The sequence below is a fragment of the Sitophilus oryzae genome, unplaced genomic scaffold (assembly GCF_002938485.1).
Source record: "Sitophilus oryzae breed Bouriz unplaced genomic scaffold, Soryzae_2.0 scaffold_857_pilon_pilon, whole genome shotgun sequence".
In the NCBI taxonomy this organism is placed as follows: Eukaryota; Metazoa; Arthropoda; class Insecta; order Coleoptera; family Curculionidae; genus Sitophilus; species Sitophilus oryzae.
Genome location: NW_022147480.1, coordinates 2,309,635 through 2,328,775, shown reverse-complemented (window position 1 = coordinate 2,328,775; position 19,141 = coordinate 2,309,635). Strand labels below are relative to the sequence as shown.

The window sequence follows — 19,141 nt, the reverse complement described above, 5'->3', positions numbered from 1 at the left end:
CGCCTTAAATATACCGACAGAACATAAAGCAAAACAGTTCGACAATCAAATTCTGGTCTTAGTTTATGTTCTACTTTTGTTATGTTAGGTAATAAATAACTACGTAATCAAAATAAATATGTGGTTTGCATAATATTTTGTTAACTTTGGTTAGTTACATGTGGAGAACTATTTTAAACGTACATTTTGTACATTAGATTTATAAATTAAGCTATAATTAAAAAACAAAATTCATAAAAAATTAGAAATCAATCGTCATGTGCACAAAAACATCAAATAATGTTTTGCTCCACGATTTCTTTTCTAGAAAGGTTCAGTAATAATCTTTACTGGGCCACTCAATAAATATAAAACAAACATTTACTTATAGACATAGCTGTTAATCTCTTTTGCATGAATATAATGCATCTGCCATTTGTTGGAATATAATTTTCAGCATCAGCATTAATAGCTATTTAGTAGCGTATTTCGTGTTTTACCTAAGTTTTTAATTCTTCTTTATGATCGCAATAAAATTAAATCTTGAGGTAATATCCGGTTTCCTTCAAAAAGGCAAATAATTTAAATCCTTCCTGTGTTGGCAAAAACGTTGGTTAGGGAATTATGGAGATCAAGACCAAGGGTGATTCAGAATAGAAGCCTCCCCCAACACAAAATCACAAAAATTTCTCTGCGGAAATACATCATTCCCTTTTTTCCGGCTTAGAATACCTGCAACCTCGTCTACAAGCTCACCGTAAATAGATTTCGGTAGGCGGTTTGGTATTTCTTGTATCCTGCATACGAAAAAATTTATATATATAAATTATTACAAATCTAAGATTTGTCAGCATTCATGGAACACAGGGCACAAAATAGATTTTAACAACGCCAAAATTATAATGAAAGAAGCGATAGCCTCTAAAAGAAAAATAAAAAAGGCTTTTTTAATACAATCTAATAAAAATAAATGGATTGCTCATGCATCTGTAGATGCTAGTTATCTTTTTTTGAAAATATTTATTTAACATAAAGTTCATATAATTCAACATAGTTTTTTTCTTTCTCTAAACAGTGTATATATCAAACACTGGTATTGAGAACTTAAATAAAAAAAAATAAACAGGTATTCTATTTACAATAATTTAAATTTACACTATATATTTATATATTAACTCAAATCAATAGAGTGGCACATGCAACAGCTCTATATACTTAGTATATTATAAACATTATTTACACTATTTTCTTACATATTTTTTTTTTAATTTACGTACAAATCCCTGATATCTTGCTTCGTGCTTTAAGTCATCTGGCAATGAGTTGTATGCAGAAGCAGCCTGATATACCGGATTATGGAGTCCTTTATTAGAAGTAATGTTAGAAAGATAAATGTTCAGATGCTGTCTCGTTTTATGATCATGATTTTTGTTGCAAAATGATAATGGTGTATTTGACTTTTGACGTTGGTTAATTATTTTATAAATGAGTTTGCACTGCTCCAACTCTCGCAAGTCCTCCAGCTTAAACACTCCCAGCTCCCTGTATAAGGTCTCCGTGTGAGTCTGTTGGTCGTAATTAAATAGTATTTTTAGTGTTTTATTTTGTAATCTTTGAATATTACCAAAGTTCGCGACACCACAGGTACCCCAAACAGGGAGCAGGTATCTAAAGTGAGGTAAAAAATAAGCATTATACACTTTTAATTTTGTCTTGTATGTAAGATAGTTCCTGAACCGATACGCTTCAGACATTAATACCGTACCGACAAAAACGAACCAATAAAATAAACGAAACCAAAGTAATCAAAACACGCTGTAAGTTAATCTATGGCAATCGCTTCTTTGATTTTAATGAGCATAACATAAATAAATATATTGTCCGTTAGGCAAACCAAGCCACTGCTGACAATTAAGCATATCGCGCACTTATGCGCAGCGCGGCGCGGCGAAGCGCGGCGAAAAACCGTGCAACGGATTAAATTTGTGTTATATAATGCACGTCCGCTGACTCAAGCGAAGCAACCGCTTGCACCGCGCGCCGAAGCGCCGTTCGTTGCAGACCTGGAATCCAAAGCGAGGAAATTCTCTTCGGCGCGCTTCGCGTGCCCTAGTGCGCGGTGGTCTGCGGAAACTATCTCTGTTTTCGGTCATTTTCGAAATCTATTTCGGGTGTCTTCGGATGAAGGATTCTACGATTAATGTATTACTAATTGGCATTTAGGTTACGTTTAATCAAGAGCCGTTTTGTTTCGTTTGAGTTTGTTTAGTACTTGTAATTTAATTATTGTTTTATCATGGATGATGAAACGTTCATTTTAATTATACAAAGTTATAAAGAGATATATGATATTGGAGATCCCAATTATCATAATCAATTGAGAAGGGACAATATTTGGGAAGAAATTGAAGAAAAATGCGGAATAAAAGGTATGAAATTTTAATTATTTCCCAAGTTTATGGAGTGGGTAGCGGTACATAAACGTAGTACGAATTTGTTGTACAGGGTGAGTGAAGGATAGACTAAAGTTCTTTGTTCATTATCTCATTTATTTTAACAATTACAACAAAAGACTACAAAGAACAAATTTTAGAGAAGTTTAAGAGATGCCCAATTTAATATTTCTTTTAAATGTAGAGCACATATTTTACGCAGAGATTCTGAGTAAAATTCTATAATTTTTTGTATATAGTTTTATATACCTAAAACTATTAGTTATCTATCTATACTAATATATAAAATCCTTAAGTGACTGACATACTGATTAATCACGATCCTGCTCAAACCACTCAACGTAAGAAGCTCAATTTTGGCATACAGGTTGATTCTAGGGTGTAGAGGTTCGATAAGAAGGGATTTTTCGAAATGCCAGTTCCAAGAGGGTGAAACCACCCCTCAAATATTACAATATTTTTATTTAAAAACGGTCAAGTTTCCGAAAAACGCTTACACACGTATATTTTATTTTGTTGTTTTTACATATTTTAAGATTTTTATAAATGTATACAGGGTGTTTCATAAAATATGACCATAGAGTAATCACGATTCTGCTTAAACTGCTTGACGTTTAAAGCTGATTTTTGGCAAACGGATTGACTGTGGGGTGTAGAGGTTCGATAAGGAGGGGTTTCTCGAATCTCAAATTCCAAGAGTGTGAAAACGCCCTCAAATATTACAATATTTGTTATTTAAAAAACGGTTAGTCTTTCGGGAAAACGCTTGGACAAGCATAATTTATTTGTTTTTTTTTTTACATATTATGAATTTTTTTAAAAAATCATACAGGGTGTTCCAAAAAGTTGGGTAATTTCTTAACCACGATTCTGCTTAAACTGCTTGACGTAAAAAGCTTATTTTTGGCAAACCGATTTTTCGAAAGTCAAATTCCAACGAAATTTAATCTACAACTTATGCTGCCATATTATCAAGTTATATTATGATTTATTAAAAATTTTCTTTCGTCTTCCAGAAGATCTGAGTGAAGGTGATGGAATTCTCCGTACGTATTTCTTTTTATATTTATATTATGAATCCAAGATTTTCTTTTTTTGTTCTCACGCATTTCTTCTTCCTCAGCTATTGTACATAAAGTAAGAAAATCTCCCTCTGAACTGCTGCTAGAACTTGAGCACATAATGAAATTTTAACACACCTTTATCAAACCGTCATAGAGATAACACTAAAATTAAAACGGTCAGCTCAAAACAACTTTAAATACCAACCGCGTACGCAAAACCGTGCATAAGTTAGCGGACCCATCAAAAATTCGCCGCGCTGCGCCGCGCCGCGCTTCGCATAAGTGCGCGATATGCTTTAGTCTCCGTTGGATTAACGCAGCATCAGTGTTTACAAAAAATACTTATTCTATTTTAGATTTTCCTGCAGTGGCGACATAGCTATTTACCCATGTAGGGTTTTTTGGAGAGTAAAATGAGTTACATGAAAACATGTTCCTGCTTTACATTCTAAACACTTTTCTTGAGTAGGTATGAACTTAACCTAGAGATACTGTAATTCAGACATTAATACCGTACCGACAAAAACGAACCAATAAAATAAACGAAACCAAAGTAATCAAAACACGCTGTAAGTTAAAACGCGCCTGTTTACGAATTTCAATAATTGCTTCTCAAATCTTGCTATATTTTACAATATTTTATCAATAAATAAAGATTGTACATTTCCGCAAGAAGTTTTTTGCCTGTCTATGTTTAGAAAAACAGAAACGTGTTTTGGTTTCAGCTGAGTTGAAAAAATGAAAATTATGCATTACCGCAGAAAAATCAAAAAAGCTTCCAAATACTAAATAAACAAATATTTTTTACATAACTGATTTTAGATAGACGAAAGTTGAGCCATGACTATAGTTTTAAATTGGAACAAATGTTCACATTCCAGAACTAGGCAATGGTAAGCCTTTGGCAAAAAGATGTATGGAAGGTCAGTCTCCAAGTTTTTACACTTTTTGAAGTATTGAAATGAAAATCTAGGTTTAATAGAATCTAATCTCTCATATCAGCCAGTTGATATAATATTGTAAAATCACGTTTTTATCAATGACGTATTACTACTCTTTAAAAATCTTTTTTACCTAGGTCCAACATAACTGTACGTCGCTTGTGGCGGCGGAGAATACCACTGATGTTGCGCGATACCTCCATGCCTTCCACCACTACCACTGCTACTTCCTGCCTCCTGATGATGATAGTGATGCTGCTGGTGCACCACAGTCCCCGTCACACTACCCCCGTGATGCGCCGTCCCCGCCATCGGGTCCTGCTGGTAAAACCCTCCCTGCACGCCCCTGAACACCCCGCTGGGTCCGGCTCCGGGGTACTCGCTGCTCCCATCGCCCGCACGCCTCTGATGGCTACTGTTGCTCATCAACACTTGCGACAACATAGAGCCGATGCACCATGGAAGAATACCAGTGCCGTGCTATCGACGGCAACGCTGCACACACACACTATGTTTTTTTTCCTTCCAATTTCGTGAGAGAGGTCGAAGTGCGCACTATAACGATAATAACAACCGAAAAAAAAAACAAAAATTGCTTTAATTATACCGAAATATTTCCAGCACTGGAAACTCGATTTTCTTTAACTTCCCGATGAATTTTCCCTAAAAATCTTCGCCAAAATAACGAAAATGTGCAATGGAAAAATTGGTAGTTCACGCGCCGGCCAACGATCAACAGGCTACGACCCATTCCTGCTGCGTCTCAAACGGAACTGAGTTGCGAGGTTGCCGACGAACGTGGCCTATCAACTGCGAGGCGGCGTTGCCGGCGCGCGGGAAATTTCCTGCGAGCAGAGTCGGCGCCGATGCGGGGCAAATAAACCAGGAAAACGGATATGCATACAGGTGTCGGGGGTCAAGACGAAGAAAGAGATGTGGCAAACGCGGACGAGCGGCTGGAAATGCGCTTGGGTGGTGGGGCGAGGTTGATGAAAATATACTGGCTACAATTTTCGAGCAGGAGATGCATAATAATAATAATATGGAAAAGTCGGGTGAAAATAGATGGTAATTTATGAGGTGTTTCGAGAGCAGTGAGTTAAAATATATTCTCATAGTGTTACAAATTGTTGTTGACACTAAATTATACACACTAAACAATTCTGGCTCGGGGGGTTTAGACCACACGAGTGGAATTATTGGAATAGTTTACTACTAGGTGCGTTGTTTAGTTATGACGAGTTAATCACTGGACACTTTAGACTGTGTAACTTGTCTTTTTAATCTCATTGTCCTTTTCCTTGGAAGTGTCATAGATGTTTCCACAGAGCTGTAACTTAAGGCCCGTATTTATAGTTGCGTCTCGAGACGCCAAGACGGTCTTGGGCTCTTGAGAGCGGAATCCACAGAATACACGAGCAAACGTCATTTTGGAGATTGCGATTTTCATTTTGGAGATTGTCATTTTGGATAGTTAATGTGATCTGTGGATAGTTTCTTAACCTAACTTTTTTAGTAAACAAAGTAAATCCCTTGTAAGTCCGTTTTGTCTGATTATAGTCTGTCCAACGAGAAGATCCTTGACAGTGATAGATGTGTCTGTCATTTTAATTTCAAAGTAGTTTATTTTATTTTACAAAGAAATAAGTTGGTACAACTGGAACGCATAGCAGGAAATATTTAAAATTTGATTGACAAGATGACAAGTGATTACTTCAAAATATTGTGAAAAAAACTGTATAAAAATGAAAAAATGTAATCGAGTTATTTTATTTAATAAAAACGGTATGTGTTAATACAAAACAAACAAGAACCAGACACTACATACCAAAAAAATATAAAAAAGAACTATTATTTACTTTCAAGCTTTATGAAACTACCCGCATTTATGATTATATTTATCAATATAACTTATGTACAAATACAAATTTGTCCACAGGAATAAATAAAACAACACAGGTAAATAAAACAAACTATTTTATTAATAATAACACCTACCAAATTTTATACCTTAAAGGCTGATTAATTAACTTTAATCTTAATTTTTTTGAACCAGTACCTTTTGACATTATTTTTCTGCAGTACTAAAATCCATTATTTACCTATCGTGTGATGTCGATATTTTACAGCTACTCAGTTTTAGTATGTGTTTAGTTTGATCCTTCTACCATATACGAGATGCACTTATCTACGACGAAATGGTATACAAACTTTATCGATGGCAACTTCATTGGCGTATAAGACTTTCTGCCTGGGCAGCAGTATTAACCATAAGCTGTGCTCTGGGTCTACAGTTAATTTTCACTCGATTTTTCTCCAGTTGACTTCAAAAGACACAAAACACACGTAATAATACGAATCAAATGCATCATCTTCCAAAACGCAGGGTATTTAACAAAAGTTGACACAAATTTATAACCTATAATTTGGCAGACATGACAAGCGTCAAAAATTACAAAAATCTAAAGGCAGCGAGTTCATACGCATCGGCGTCCGTTTGTCGTTCATCGTTCCGTCAAACCAATAAAATTGAAATACGATCTGTCATTTTTTAAATAAACCAATAAAACTGGTTAAAAACAACAAGACACGACGCATGACGGATTTATATTTAAACCCATCCATAGATAACCTAAAAATTATTAGAAACTTTTTTTAGTAAAATAAATAGATTGGTATGGGACGTCATCTGCTTTTCTTCTGTCATCGTCTGTCGAAATCTTACCTGAGAAAAAAAACAGAGTATAAACAGTTTTGAATATGTTAGAAGAGTTTGAGGATATTTTGGACCATGTGGAAGAAGAAAATCGTCTTCGAGTTCCAAAAAGATATATACGGGATGCAGGAAATCCAATAGAAATGTTTAGCGAGGGGGAATTTAAATGCCGATTAGGTTTAACACGGCTACAATTACAGAAACGATTTTACCTCTTATAATTGAAGACTTGCAAAAACCTACCAATCGTGGTGTACCCATTCTCCCCGTTATTCAATTACTAATTTGTTTACGGTTTTATGCGACTTGTTTTCATATATTAAATGGAGACTTGCGTGGTATTAACCAACCTACAATAAGCCAGATTATCAAGAGGGTGTCCATTTTAATAGCAGAACATTTGGGTGAATTTGTGTGATCCAACCATAAATGGTTGAACAGCATTATTATTCCAATGATACTGGTTTCAGCTTGTGCAGATGATGACAACAAATGGGATACATATATTAAGAATATAGAAAGAGCTATAAATACATCTGTGAATAAAATCCAGTGGCGAAAAAACACCTTCTGAATTATTATTATATGGATATATTCCGATGATTGAAGATGGACAAGTGAGGTTATTGACAGTAGAGAATGAAAAGTATTTGATTACCTGAAAAATTGAGAGAAGAGGTCAAAGAAAATATAGAAATGGAACAAAGGAAGTATAAAAAATTTATGATAAACATATAGATTTAAAGGGATCACATATAAGATAGATCGAGACATGGTCTATATGAAAAGTGCTACTAAATATAAGGGACTATTTACAGTGACACAAGTTCTATCCCATGACACAGAAAAACACATAAACCGAAGTATATAGAAGAATATGTTTAATATTTAATGAATACTACTTTTGGTTTATTTAGTTTTGAATAGTTTCATAAGTTTTTAAAATCTTTAAATATCATAAATTTAGAATGAATATTTTTTTTATTCTTTTAGGTAATTTTTAAGTTAGTTGTTATGTGATATGATATTTATATAAATATTCATGATGAAGAAAATAAAAAGACAATTTTTTTAGTTTTAATTTATTAGTGGGAAAATTCTGTGTGATCACTTAGCTGTCTTGTCATAGTGAGTGTAAAACTACTAAGATATAATATATTATTTAAGTATAGAAAAGCAGTAGTTTAAGATAACTAATAATAGACTATAACAAATTACTTAAAATATGTTACGTATGTAAATATATAAACACTAACTTAACATTAATAGAAAAGTAAATAAAATTATTATATAGGTAGGTACTAGTTACCTTGGAACATCACTTAACAATATTACATAATTACTAGATATACATATATTAATATTATACAATAAATACATCAATTTGCAAAATGTTGAATAAGATTTCTTCAAAAATCTAACCCTCTTCCTTTTTATTTATAATTGGAATGTGTAAATTAGTATCTTCAAAATTATCTAAATTTTGCCTTAAACCAATATTATGAAGAACAGCTGTTGCACAAATAATAGCAACAGCTGTTTTGTAAACCTCGGAGACATGGAAGACATTTTTCCCAAGTCCCAAATAGCCTTTCAACATTTTGCGTTCTTCTATGGGCAAAGTTACACCTGGTTTCTTGTTGATTACCTAGCTGTAGAACAGGAGTCAATAGAAATGGCCTACATCTATATGCATTGTCTCCAAAAAGTAAACCAGGAATATCACGCCTTTCCATTAGCATTCTTAAATTACTTCGATCGAATATAACACTATCATGACTTGACCCTGGATATCCAACTATAATATCCATAATTTCCCTTTTGGGACCTGAACACTAAGACTAAAAAACTTTTGCGATTTTGAAATACTTCCACATTATTGCATTGCTCTTGATTATCTGGCTTATTGTAGGTTGGCTAACACCACGCAAGTCTCCATTTACCATCTGAAAATTACAAGTCGCATAAAACTGTAAACAAATTAGTAATGGAATAATGGGGAGAATGGAGGTAAACCACGATTGGTAGGTTTTTGCAAGTCTTCAATTTATAAGAGGTAAAATAGTTTCTGTAATTGTAGCCTTGTTAAACCTATATCGGCATAAATCCCCCCTCGCTAAACATTTCTATTGGATTTCCTGCATCCCGTATATATCTTTTTGGAACTCGAAGACGATTTTCTTCTTCCACATGGTCAAAAATATCCTCAAACTCTTCTAACATATTCAAAACTGTCAAATCAGACAAAACGGATTTACAAGGGATTTACTTTGTTTAAGTTTGTTTTAGTTTGTTTACTAAAAAAGTTAGGTTAAGAAACTATCCACAGATCACATAAACTATCCAAAATGACAATCTCCGAAATGAAAATCGCAATCTCCAAAATGACGTTTGCTCGTGTATTCTGTGGATTTCGCTCTCAAGAGCCCAAGACCGTCTTGGCGTCTCGAGACGCAACTATAAATACGGGCCTAAGTCTTTTTTTGACTTAAATCATTCTAAGGACTTAAATAATTTAATTTTGAGTCATATTTCGAAAGTTGACTTAAGCCTTAAAATTTAAGTCATTTTCAAAATGACTTGTGATTTAAGTCTTTATACCGAAATAGAAAAAGATTTAAGTCATTAAAAAAAGATTTAAGTCTCTTAAAAGATTTAAGTCTTTTTAGAAAAGATTTAACTAATTTTACAAAAGACTTAAATCTTTTAAATGATTTAAGCCTTTTTAGAAAAAAATTAGGTCTTTTTTTCACATATTTTTATCGTAAATTTTTAACAGCGGCATCAAATATGTGTTTACCATCTTTAGTTTCACAAAAAAAATTAGCAACTGTGAAAACCGTATTTTTGCCCATAAACGAGAAACCCTGTAAAACACACAAAAATGGGACAACCTGTACAAGTACCACGAAAGTTAATTATTTTATTTAAGTTTTTGATGTTTTACGTGTGTTTTTAGGTCCTTGATGCGTTTATTTTTTTATTGTTTAAAATTTTGATGCAAAATCCGGCAATACCGCATAGAAGAAATGGATAAACCCAACTTTTTTCTCTCTTCAATATATTTGATTTTTCATTAAGCTGACTCCATCTGACACGTTAAAATCCAGACCACGCGTCGACGGTGAAAAAATCTTTATATTCTGCAAGGTACTTACATAGCGGGTGCCATGTTGCCAGCGTACTCCTTGTCAGGGGAGGCGCACGCCGCTGGCATGGCTTCTTCTTCACGCTCTTTGGTTGCGGCACTTGTACCGTTATTTCTCACAAAGCCAGTCACCTGTAAAAGAAAGAAGCGTAAAAATAAATCATCTTTGAATAGATTAAATAGAAATATGCATAAAGAAAGAATCGAAAAACAACATTTGGTAATGTTGTGATTTTTGACGTATACGTTGATTAATTTTGTTTTTTAAATTTTAAGCTGGTTAATTATAGTTTTGTTTTTTTAGTTCGGCATGGGAATAATTAAGTTTAAAAATAGGACTATATAAAATGTTTATTCAATTAGTACCACCTCTGTTTTACCGTTAAGTCGCGTACAGACTTAGATCGAATGTGTTGAGCACGCATCTTTATACGTGTGCGCTCTCAGATCATCCTCATTTTATTCTCTTGAAAAAACTCACACCTCTACTTTTCAACCAATAACATGCTTTAATGTTGACTAGTTACCATGGCAACTGAAAAAATTTCCGGAAATTTTTCGAGGCGCCTGAAAACTTTAGTGGAAATTTTTTGACAGTTGAAAAAAATAAACATAAGATCTACATTGCATAATGTGAGAATGAACTACAATGTCTAATATTGAATGTTACCCATTTGAGTTTTAGCATTTGATCTTAACTAAGGTTAGAGAATAATTTTTATTTAGGAAATATGTTAGATATACCACATATGAATTTCTTCAAGTACCATGTTCTAAAAATATAGTTCTGCCGCCTTTATTTAACTAAAGCTGGTATTTTTCTATTTAACGAAATATGATATGGATATATCTATGATTTTTTTTAGAATTTATTTCATGTTGAATTATCTTCAATGCCAAATCTTTAATGATATCGACTAATATAGCAAAATAATAACGAAACACATTTAGTAATTATAGGTTTTATTAATATTAAAAACACAATTATTGTAAATGTTTGTAGGCTGGCTTGAATTGGTGGTTTGAATCTGGGTATTTTCTGTTTTTATTTTGCATTGTGCTCTGATCATGATTAATTTAGCTGGTGATGGAAATGCTCTCATGGATTCAATCATCTGTTGATGATGTTCAGCGTCCAACATAGTAAAGGATCGACTGACTATTACTATGTCCAGTAATTTTAATGAGCTGTTGTTCACCAACTCCTTTCTTGGCCAAATTCGAAACAGCTGTTGCTCTTGCCAGAATGATTGGTTATTTTAACTTTTAGTGTCAATTCCTATATCTGAAGCTGCTGATTTAAACCATGAAGATACAATGTTCTTACCAACCTGGGCTATTCTTGTACCATCCTTTCGAATTGGGTTGATTCAGTATGGGTTTGGTGTTAAGAATAGTCTGTCGAGTTTTGAATAAGATTTTCCCCTTTCCATCAACTTTCTAAACAAGCCGTTCGGACACATTTGTGGATTTTGAAATTTCTAATCAACCATTTATCCGACAGTTTTTAGAACCACCTTGTGTGGTTTAGAGAAGAATTAGTTATATTCTATCCGACCTTTTGGGTTTCCGAAATTATCAGTTTCTTCTTTGAGTATTGGATACAAGCAGAATGTCCTTCCCTCCTCTCCATGCCAGCTCATGTGAAACTATGTGAAAAAATTTACGCTGCAACCCATCTAGATATTTTCATCCCACATTTCAATAATTTTTGTATTCTCGTCACTGGTTGAGCTGGAAGCACTCACTTTTCTTTTTTTGCTGAATCTCTCTGTAGTATTTTGCGCTTAGCATCGCGTGCAGCTCTGGCGGTCACAAATTCCATCCAGAAAACGGATTAAATTTTTATTTTATATTTTTCGTAATAAATTTCTTGCAACTGCTTAGCAGTAGAGTTCCACATCACTTTGACCACACTTTCCTTATAATCTTCAAAATTTCTTTTCATATTAAATGCGTAGTCCTCAGTATAGTAGCCAGCTGTACTACACTCATACACTCATGAATATTATACGACTTTTTCATCACAAAATTCAACAAACTGTTTCCATACACTTGATTTTGATTTTCGGTGTTATCTGGTTTTTATATTTTCAATTTCTTCTTTAATGACTTGTTGGTTACTTTTCCAAATCGCGACATTTCGCTATACACTAACCTCACGTACAGACGTTTTAAAACTAGTAATAGCTTAATGACAGAATCGCAAACAAAAATGACAAAACACATAATATGTCAAAAACATCAATACCTTGGCCAACTTAACAAATTGAAATTATTTTAAAATATTAATCCAACATGACATTTTAAAATAATTTCCCTCGTTTTCGACTCGGGATAATTTTCAAAATATTCGTGCCCTCAAAAAAATTTCCGAAAATAATTTAAGCTCTTGTGATATTATAAGTGAAAAAACTACTTGTATACAGGGTGTGCCAATATTCCGCGAACATAGAACTACTACGAAGTTATGGAATCAAAATAAGTTCATTGGACACAATTTATACCTCTATACAAAAGTGCTTCGTTTGTCCGTTAGAGGACATTAAATTTTAAAAAAATAAACACATACCGGGTGTTGCATCGTCGAGCGGGACATAGGAAATCCCATGTAAATTTTAAATGGGGTCAATTATTGGTTTCCCTAATTATTTTAGAGAATAATTCTATTTAGGTTTATTGAAGAGCACTAAAACCCACATTCAAAAGAATAACTTTAGATATTTTTGATTAGCCCGTTTACGAGTTATCGCCGATTTCTTTTTAAATATTTCTCCTTTCTTATGGCCCTGTATTTACTTATGAGAACCAGTCAAGGTAAAAGATAACTGTCAAATGAACTTGTCATTTCAGAAATTTAGTGCTGTGTGTATTAAAAAACTCATACCTACTCAAAATATTAGCCATGAATTACAATACCGAAAAATATTGATGAATAAATGGTATTATCAAGGAAATAGTTATCAAAGGTGTCGGACATGTTTGCTGCTCTGTATCCGAATAATAGATCGATACCTGGAAAATCTACAATCACCAAAAAGGAATATCCAGAGATTTGAGACCAAAGGTACCTAATAAATAATTGCAGATGTGAAGCAAGGCAGGAACAAGAAGATGCAGAAATGATACCGACTTGGAAGTTTTATTGTGCGTGGAAGAGAACGATGGAAAGATCAGCACAAAGGAAACTTGAGGATGAAATAGGAATAGATCACACTACAGCGTTTCGAATTTTGAAACGACATAAAATACTATTCCTTCAAATATGAAAGCACCAAAACTGAGATGGGGACGAAATACGGCGGCAGGCGTTTGTTTTGATATGGTGGAAAAGAGCAAACAGGGATAGGATTTTTAAAAACATATGTTTCACTAACGCATGCGTTTACCTTAAATAATAGACAATGTTCAAAAATTATCGATGTGGAACAAAGAAACCAACACAGGTTTGTCAAAGAAACAAGGGCCTGTATCCACAGAAAGTAAAATGTTTGGGCAGGGATATTTCGGACACAATATTATCGAGCCATTATTTCTTACGCCAAATTTAAATGCAGAATATTATTTGGAACTACTCGAAAATCATATTTTATCTGCTGTAGTGCTAGGAAAATCAGGAAGTTTGGTACCAAATGGATGGCTGCCCAGCACATAGTACCTTGGCTGTTCGGGAATATTTAGACAATAGTTTAACGGAAACGTTATTGGCCTAAATCATACAATAAATTGGCCAGCAAGGTCTCCTGATATTTCGCCAAATGATTTCTTTCTCTGGGGCCATTTAAAAACAGGATATACAAGGATAAAAAAATACCCAAATCTAGACGAAGGTTAAAAATGCTATTTCTGCCGAATGCAATAGAATTTCAGTTTACCAACTAGCGAATGTAAGAAGAGAATTTTATGATCGCCTGGGTTATTGTCTAGCAGTCGATGGAGGAATACTTGAACATCTTCTTAAATCTAAGTTCTAACAATTTAATAGGACTAAATTAATAAGTTATTGAATATTGTAATAATACTATAATTAACCTTGTAATTGATTACTTTATTTTACTTTAATTCATATTAATTTGTATAGCAAATACATCTTTAAGATTTCCGATGTAGGAATGAGTTTTCAATAATAATAAAGCACTAAATAGGTAAATTTCTGAAATGACAACTTCATTTGACAGTTATCTTTTACCTTGACTGGTGTTCATAAGTAAATACAGGGCCATAAGAAAGGAGAAATATTTAAAAAGAAATCGGGCGATAACTCGTAAACGAGCTAATCAAAAATATCTAAAGTTATTCTTTTGAATGTGGGTTTTAGTGCTCTTCAATAAACGTAAATAGAATTATTCTCCAAAATAATTAGGGAAGCCAATAATTGACCCCATTAAAATTTACATGGGATTTCCTATGTCCCGTCCGACGATGCAACACCCGGTATATTCAGATATTTTAAGAACCGTTATCCCGATTTGAATGAGATTTTGGGTATCTATGTTTTGCTAAGTGCTTGGACATTTGACTTTCACTCTCTCGGGAAGGGCGAAAACTACCCCCACCCCTGCATAAATTTTAGTATAAATATTTTCGAACTCAACCAACGACCGATTTCTTTTTTGGTAAAATGGTCCTTCTAGTATTTACTTATTACATTTTTTGTCTCTTGTAAAAAAAATTGGATAAATTTTAAAATTTTCAGGTAAAACATATCATATCTTGGTAATATGGCAACATTTTGAGAGAGGTAAACGATACAAGTTTGAGAAAATAGATACATTCACATATTTAGGAGCCGTATTTCTAAGGAATCGAAATGTAACTCATGAAATTATGGCAGGAAATAGATGTGTCAGCGCACTACGGAAAATTATTAAGAGTAAGAACATTTCTAGAAGTGAAAAATCAGAATGTACCAAACAATGATACGACCAATAGGTATATGCATGTGAAACGTGGAGGTTCAATGCAACGGAAAGTTCGAAGCTAGAGATTTGGGAAAGAAAAATACTGAGGACGATTTTTGGAGGAAAGAAGATAGACAACATATGGACCAGAAGAACAAATGAAGAATTAAATTAACTATATCGGGCCCCGAGTATAACGGGACTAGCAAGAACACAAAGACTGAGATGGCTGGGACATATTGAAAGAATGGCTGAAGCAAGAATTCCTAGTATGATAATAATCAAACGTGAAATTGGTGAAAAGAGAAGGAGAGGTAGACCGAGAATCAGATGGAAAAAGGATGTAGAAGAGGACTTGAGAAGGATAAGAGTGGACGGATGGAGAATAAAGGCGAAAGACAGAAACAAATGGAGAAAGATAGCCAATCAAGCCATAAGCCTTTAGGCTTTTAAAGCTATTATCTACATATAAAAAATGCTAATGTCTAACTGTGTCGTCTCTACTGAAGTAACGACTTGCTCTAGAAAGTTGATTTTTTTACTAAAAGATAGCTGATTGGCTCTTCTAAAAACTGTCGTCGCCGGATTTTTTATTTATAATTAAACAAAAAATAAAAAGTATTTTTTTTCCTGATGTCGCGTCGTGGCGGATGCGCCAGGCTTCAACTAGTAATATATAATATGGCAACATAGGTAGTACCAAGATTTACTTAGTTCTTTAAGATAAAACAATCTACCTGTGATTTCGATAAAAAAAACATTTAAATTTATCTAAATGGACTGGAAGAACTCTTGAAACCGAATTTTTTAACATATAATTATAGGGGCGAGCTAAAATTATCGGATTATTTGTATTTTCCTTCAGAGTAATGTAATAATATAGCTCGATTTTTGCGTACTATAATAGGGCTCAGCTGATTAAGAAATTTAAACAAAACTATTTCATTGTTGATTTTCGATTTTTGCGGTTTTAAGGATTCTAAAACCGTATAACAAAGAAATTATTATTTCAATATGTTGGTACATTTGCTAATTACTGGTAATTATTAATATTTAAAAAGTTACATACACTTAGTAATTAAAATTTTATTTTATAGCCCTGTATGCTTAGGTGTAAAACTTTATTTTTATGCCTAGGCGTTAAAATGACTTTTTATATTGTCAATCACGTCGCAAAATTAATACTTTGTGACGTTTAAAAATAATATAACTAACTGGTATTTTTCTGCCACAACAAAGTTATTATACAGTGATAAATGATAAGATCATATTGAAATACGCTACTGGGTAAAAAAAATTGGCTAAATTTTATCAATAATACTCCATTTCAAAATTTATTTTCCAAAATAATAAATATTTTTTAATAATTGATTGCAATTAATATTATTTGACTAGTTTAATTTGATTAATAAGACTAGATTAAATTAATTTAAAATTTGATCAGCTTTTTTTTCGTATATATTCAACTACCAGAGAACCAAAATTATATGATAACGCACTTTTAAACGAAGTTGAAGGAAGATTATAATGTATCTATCACAATATTTAAAAGAACTACTATAATTATTTAAAAGAAAAACAAAAAGAAAAAAATACTCAAATACCTTCACCTTCTACTCAACTCGAAAATAAATGAATATAATCTCTTACAAGAACACTACACAAACTACTTCTTGTATTCTACACTAAACAAATTATCAAACTTATTAATTAATCAAACATAAAGAAAAAATAACCACAAATTACCCCTTCACCTATACTACTTAAATTCAAAATAAAATATAAAAACACTTCTAAATTACTTCTGGTAGTCTACACTAAACATTATAATCAAACTTAATAAATTAATCTAATTTTACTAAAACTACAAAGAAACAAGAAAATATTTTAAAACTACAAGAAACAAAACTTCGATACGTGCAACCAGTATGTAGATCAAGCCGTCAAAGAATATAAAATATTTTAAAATGTGCATTCAGAAGGAAAAAATATCTCGAAAATTATCTAAACAAACATTTTATTTCTTATCAGTGAAAACATCGGCCTCGTCGCCCTTTGGTGGAATTTGTCGGGTAAACACAGTATACAAATATCTTAAAAATGTATTTCTATATATATGATCTAGGGATAAACGTCAAATTTTTGTCTATTTGCCCAAAAATTTGAAAGAAGAACACGTTTTTATTCTGTTTCGGCCTAGACATATCCTAAACGAAGAAAGGAGGAGGAGCTTAGGCGGTTTACAGTCGGCTCCACACGACCGCCCCCGATACTACACGAAAGTTTCGACAGTTTGAACTTTCGTCAGGATAAAGCCACCTCGCTTCAACTAGTAATATATAATATGGCAACATAGGTAGTACCAAGATTTACTTAGTTCTTTAAGATAAAACAATCTACCTGTGATTTCCATAAAAAAAACATTTAAATTTATCTAAATGGACTGGCAGAACTCTTGGAACCGAATTTTTTAACATATAATTATAGGACAATATGTTAATCGTTGGGTACTGTCTAATTTTTGTGGCGAGGTCATCATAACCTCGAGTGGTGTTGCCGGTAAATTATACATAGTACAGCTTGTTGCCAGTAAAAAACTATTATATTCTTCTGTTAGATGTGCGTAATAAATGGCCTATTAATTTTTTTAAAAACTTTTTTAAATATTTAGTAAGCGACAATTCTGAAAGGTCAACAACATACCTACATATATTATACGTAGATATTTTAATAATAATTGCAATTTATATTTTAATAATACGTTTAATTTAACAATGACACACTCGGTATTTTTTTACTTTATTCGATAGAAAATTCCACTCTGAATAAAATGACATATCGTATGTCAACTTTTGACATCTTCGCATATGGTTTATTTGAACTTGTAACATGCGGTTCATATAATTTGACTCGAAATATCAAGTGTGTGGTACCAAATTATTCGGGTATTATATAGGCATCTTTTAACTAAAAATACACCGAGGTGTCAAAAGTTGTAGTCATTTCCAGTGAAACAGGAAGTGGCCGAAAACAATTCAATACGTCAATCAATCCTTTTTTATCTGAAAAAATAAAAAATTATAATGATGAGCCAATTTTGAGAAACAACTGGTATAATATCACAACTGAACAACAGTTGATAAGTTCTAGAGAAAAATCGGACCTACAACATCCGTGTTGCAGAATCTGTAGACGGTTCTATTGTATGGTTTGATTTATTTATTAATGAAACCAGCATTATGCAAATATACGAGAAATATACTTATATTAACAATTTAGCGGATATTGCATTTTTTAAATTCATATACGTCACAATAATGAAAGTATTGTCTACACTGTGCGTAGTTACTGCCTATTATGCGAAAAATTCTGCATAATTCAATTAATAGATACTTGATTTGTACGGATATAGACTTGCCTAGCATTTAGTTATTAATAAATAAAGCAATGGTATGGATAATTTAGTCAAACTTTACAGAATAACTGACGAGAAAGTTCCCTAGTTCTTATATTCTAAACAAAATAACCTAAAGTGTATCAAGGGAAGCAACAATAAAAAATTGCATGTTGAATAAAAGATTTTTTTTTAAATTATCATAAAGAAAATTTATGAGATATTATTAATATGTAAATTTCCATAAAATCTTTACTACAACTATTTTATGCATGTACCTATAGGCTTAAGTCGTATCTTGTCAACAGAAGGCAGCTTGTGAAGATTGATACGTCTATGTCTTCTTGTAAGCCTATAGAATGTGGTGTCCCTCAGGGTGCAGTACTTGGCCCTATTTTATTTCTGTTGTTTATCAACGACATTGCAAATCTAGACATTAGCGGTAAAATCTGCCTCTTTGCGGACGATACTAGTTTCACTTGGAGCGGCCGAGATGTTACGGCACTATATGATACTATATCCAGTGACTTACGCACCATTAAATC

At 32.9% G+C, this 19,141-nt stretch overlaps 1 protein-coding gene across 4 annotated transcripts in view; it reads right to left on the bottom strand.

Annotated features, from left to right (window-relative positions):
- Positions 1–19,141, bottom strand: part of LOC115889921 (aryl hydrocarbon receptor nuclear translocator-like protein 1) — a 212,014-nt gene that overhangs the window by 130,035 nt on the left and 62,838 nt on the right. For 2 of the 4 annotated variants that reach the window (XM_030910019.1, XM_030910020.1), the window contains exon 2: positions 10,312–10,433. In XM_030910019.1, coding sequence (XP_030765879.1) covers positions 10,312–10,433 — 122 coding nt within the window. Of the gene's footprint in view, positions 1–4,570; positions 5,205–10,311; positions 10,434–19,141 lie in introns of those variants that run through there. The other 2 variants (XM_030910017.1, XM_030910018.1) reach the window with 1 other exon arrangement.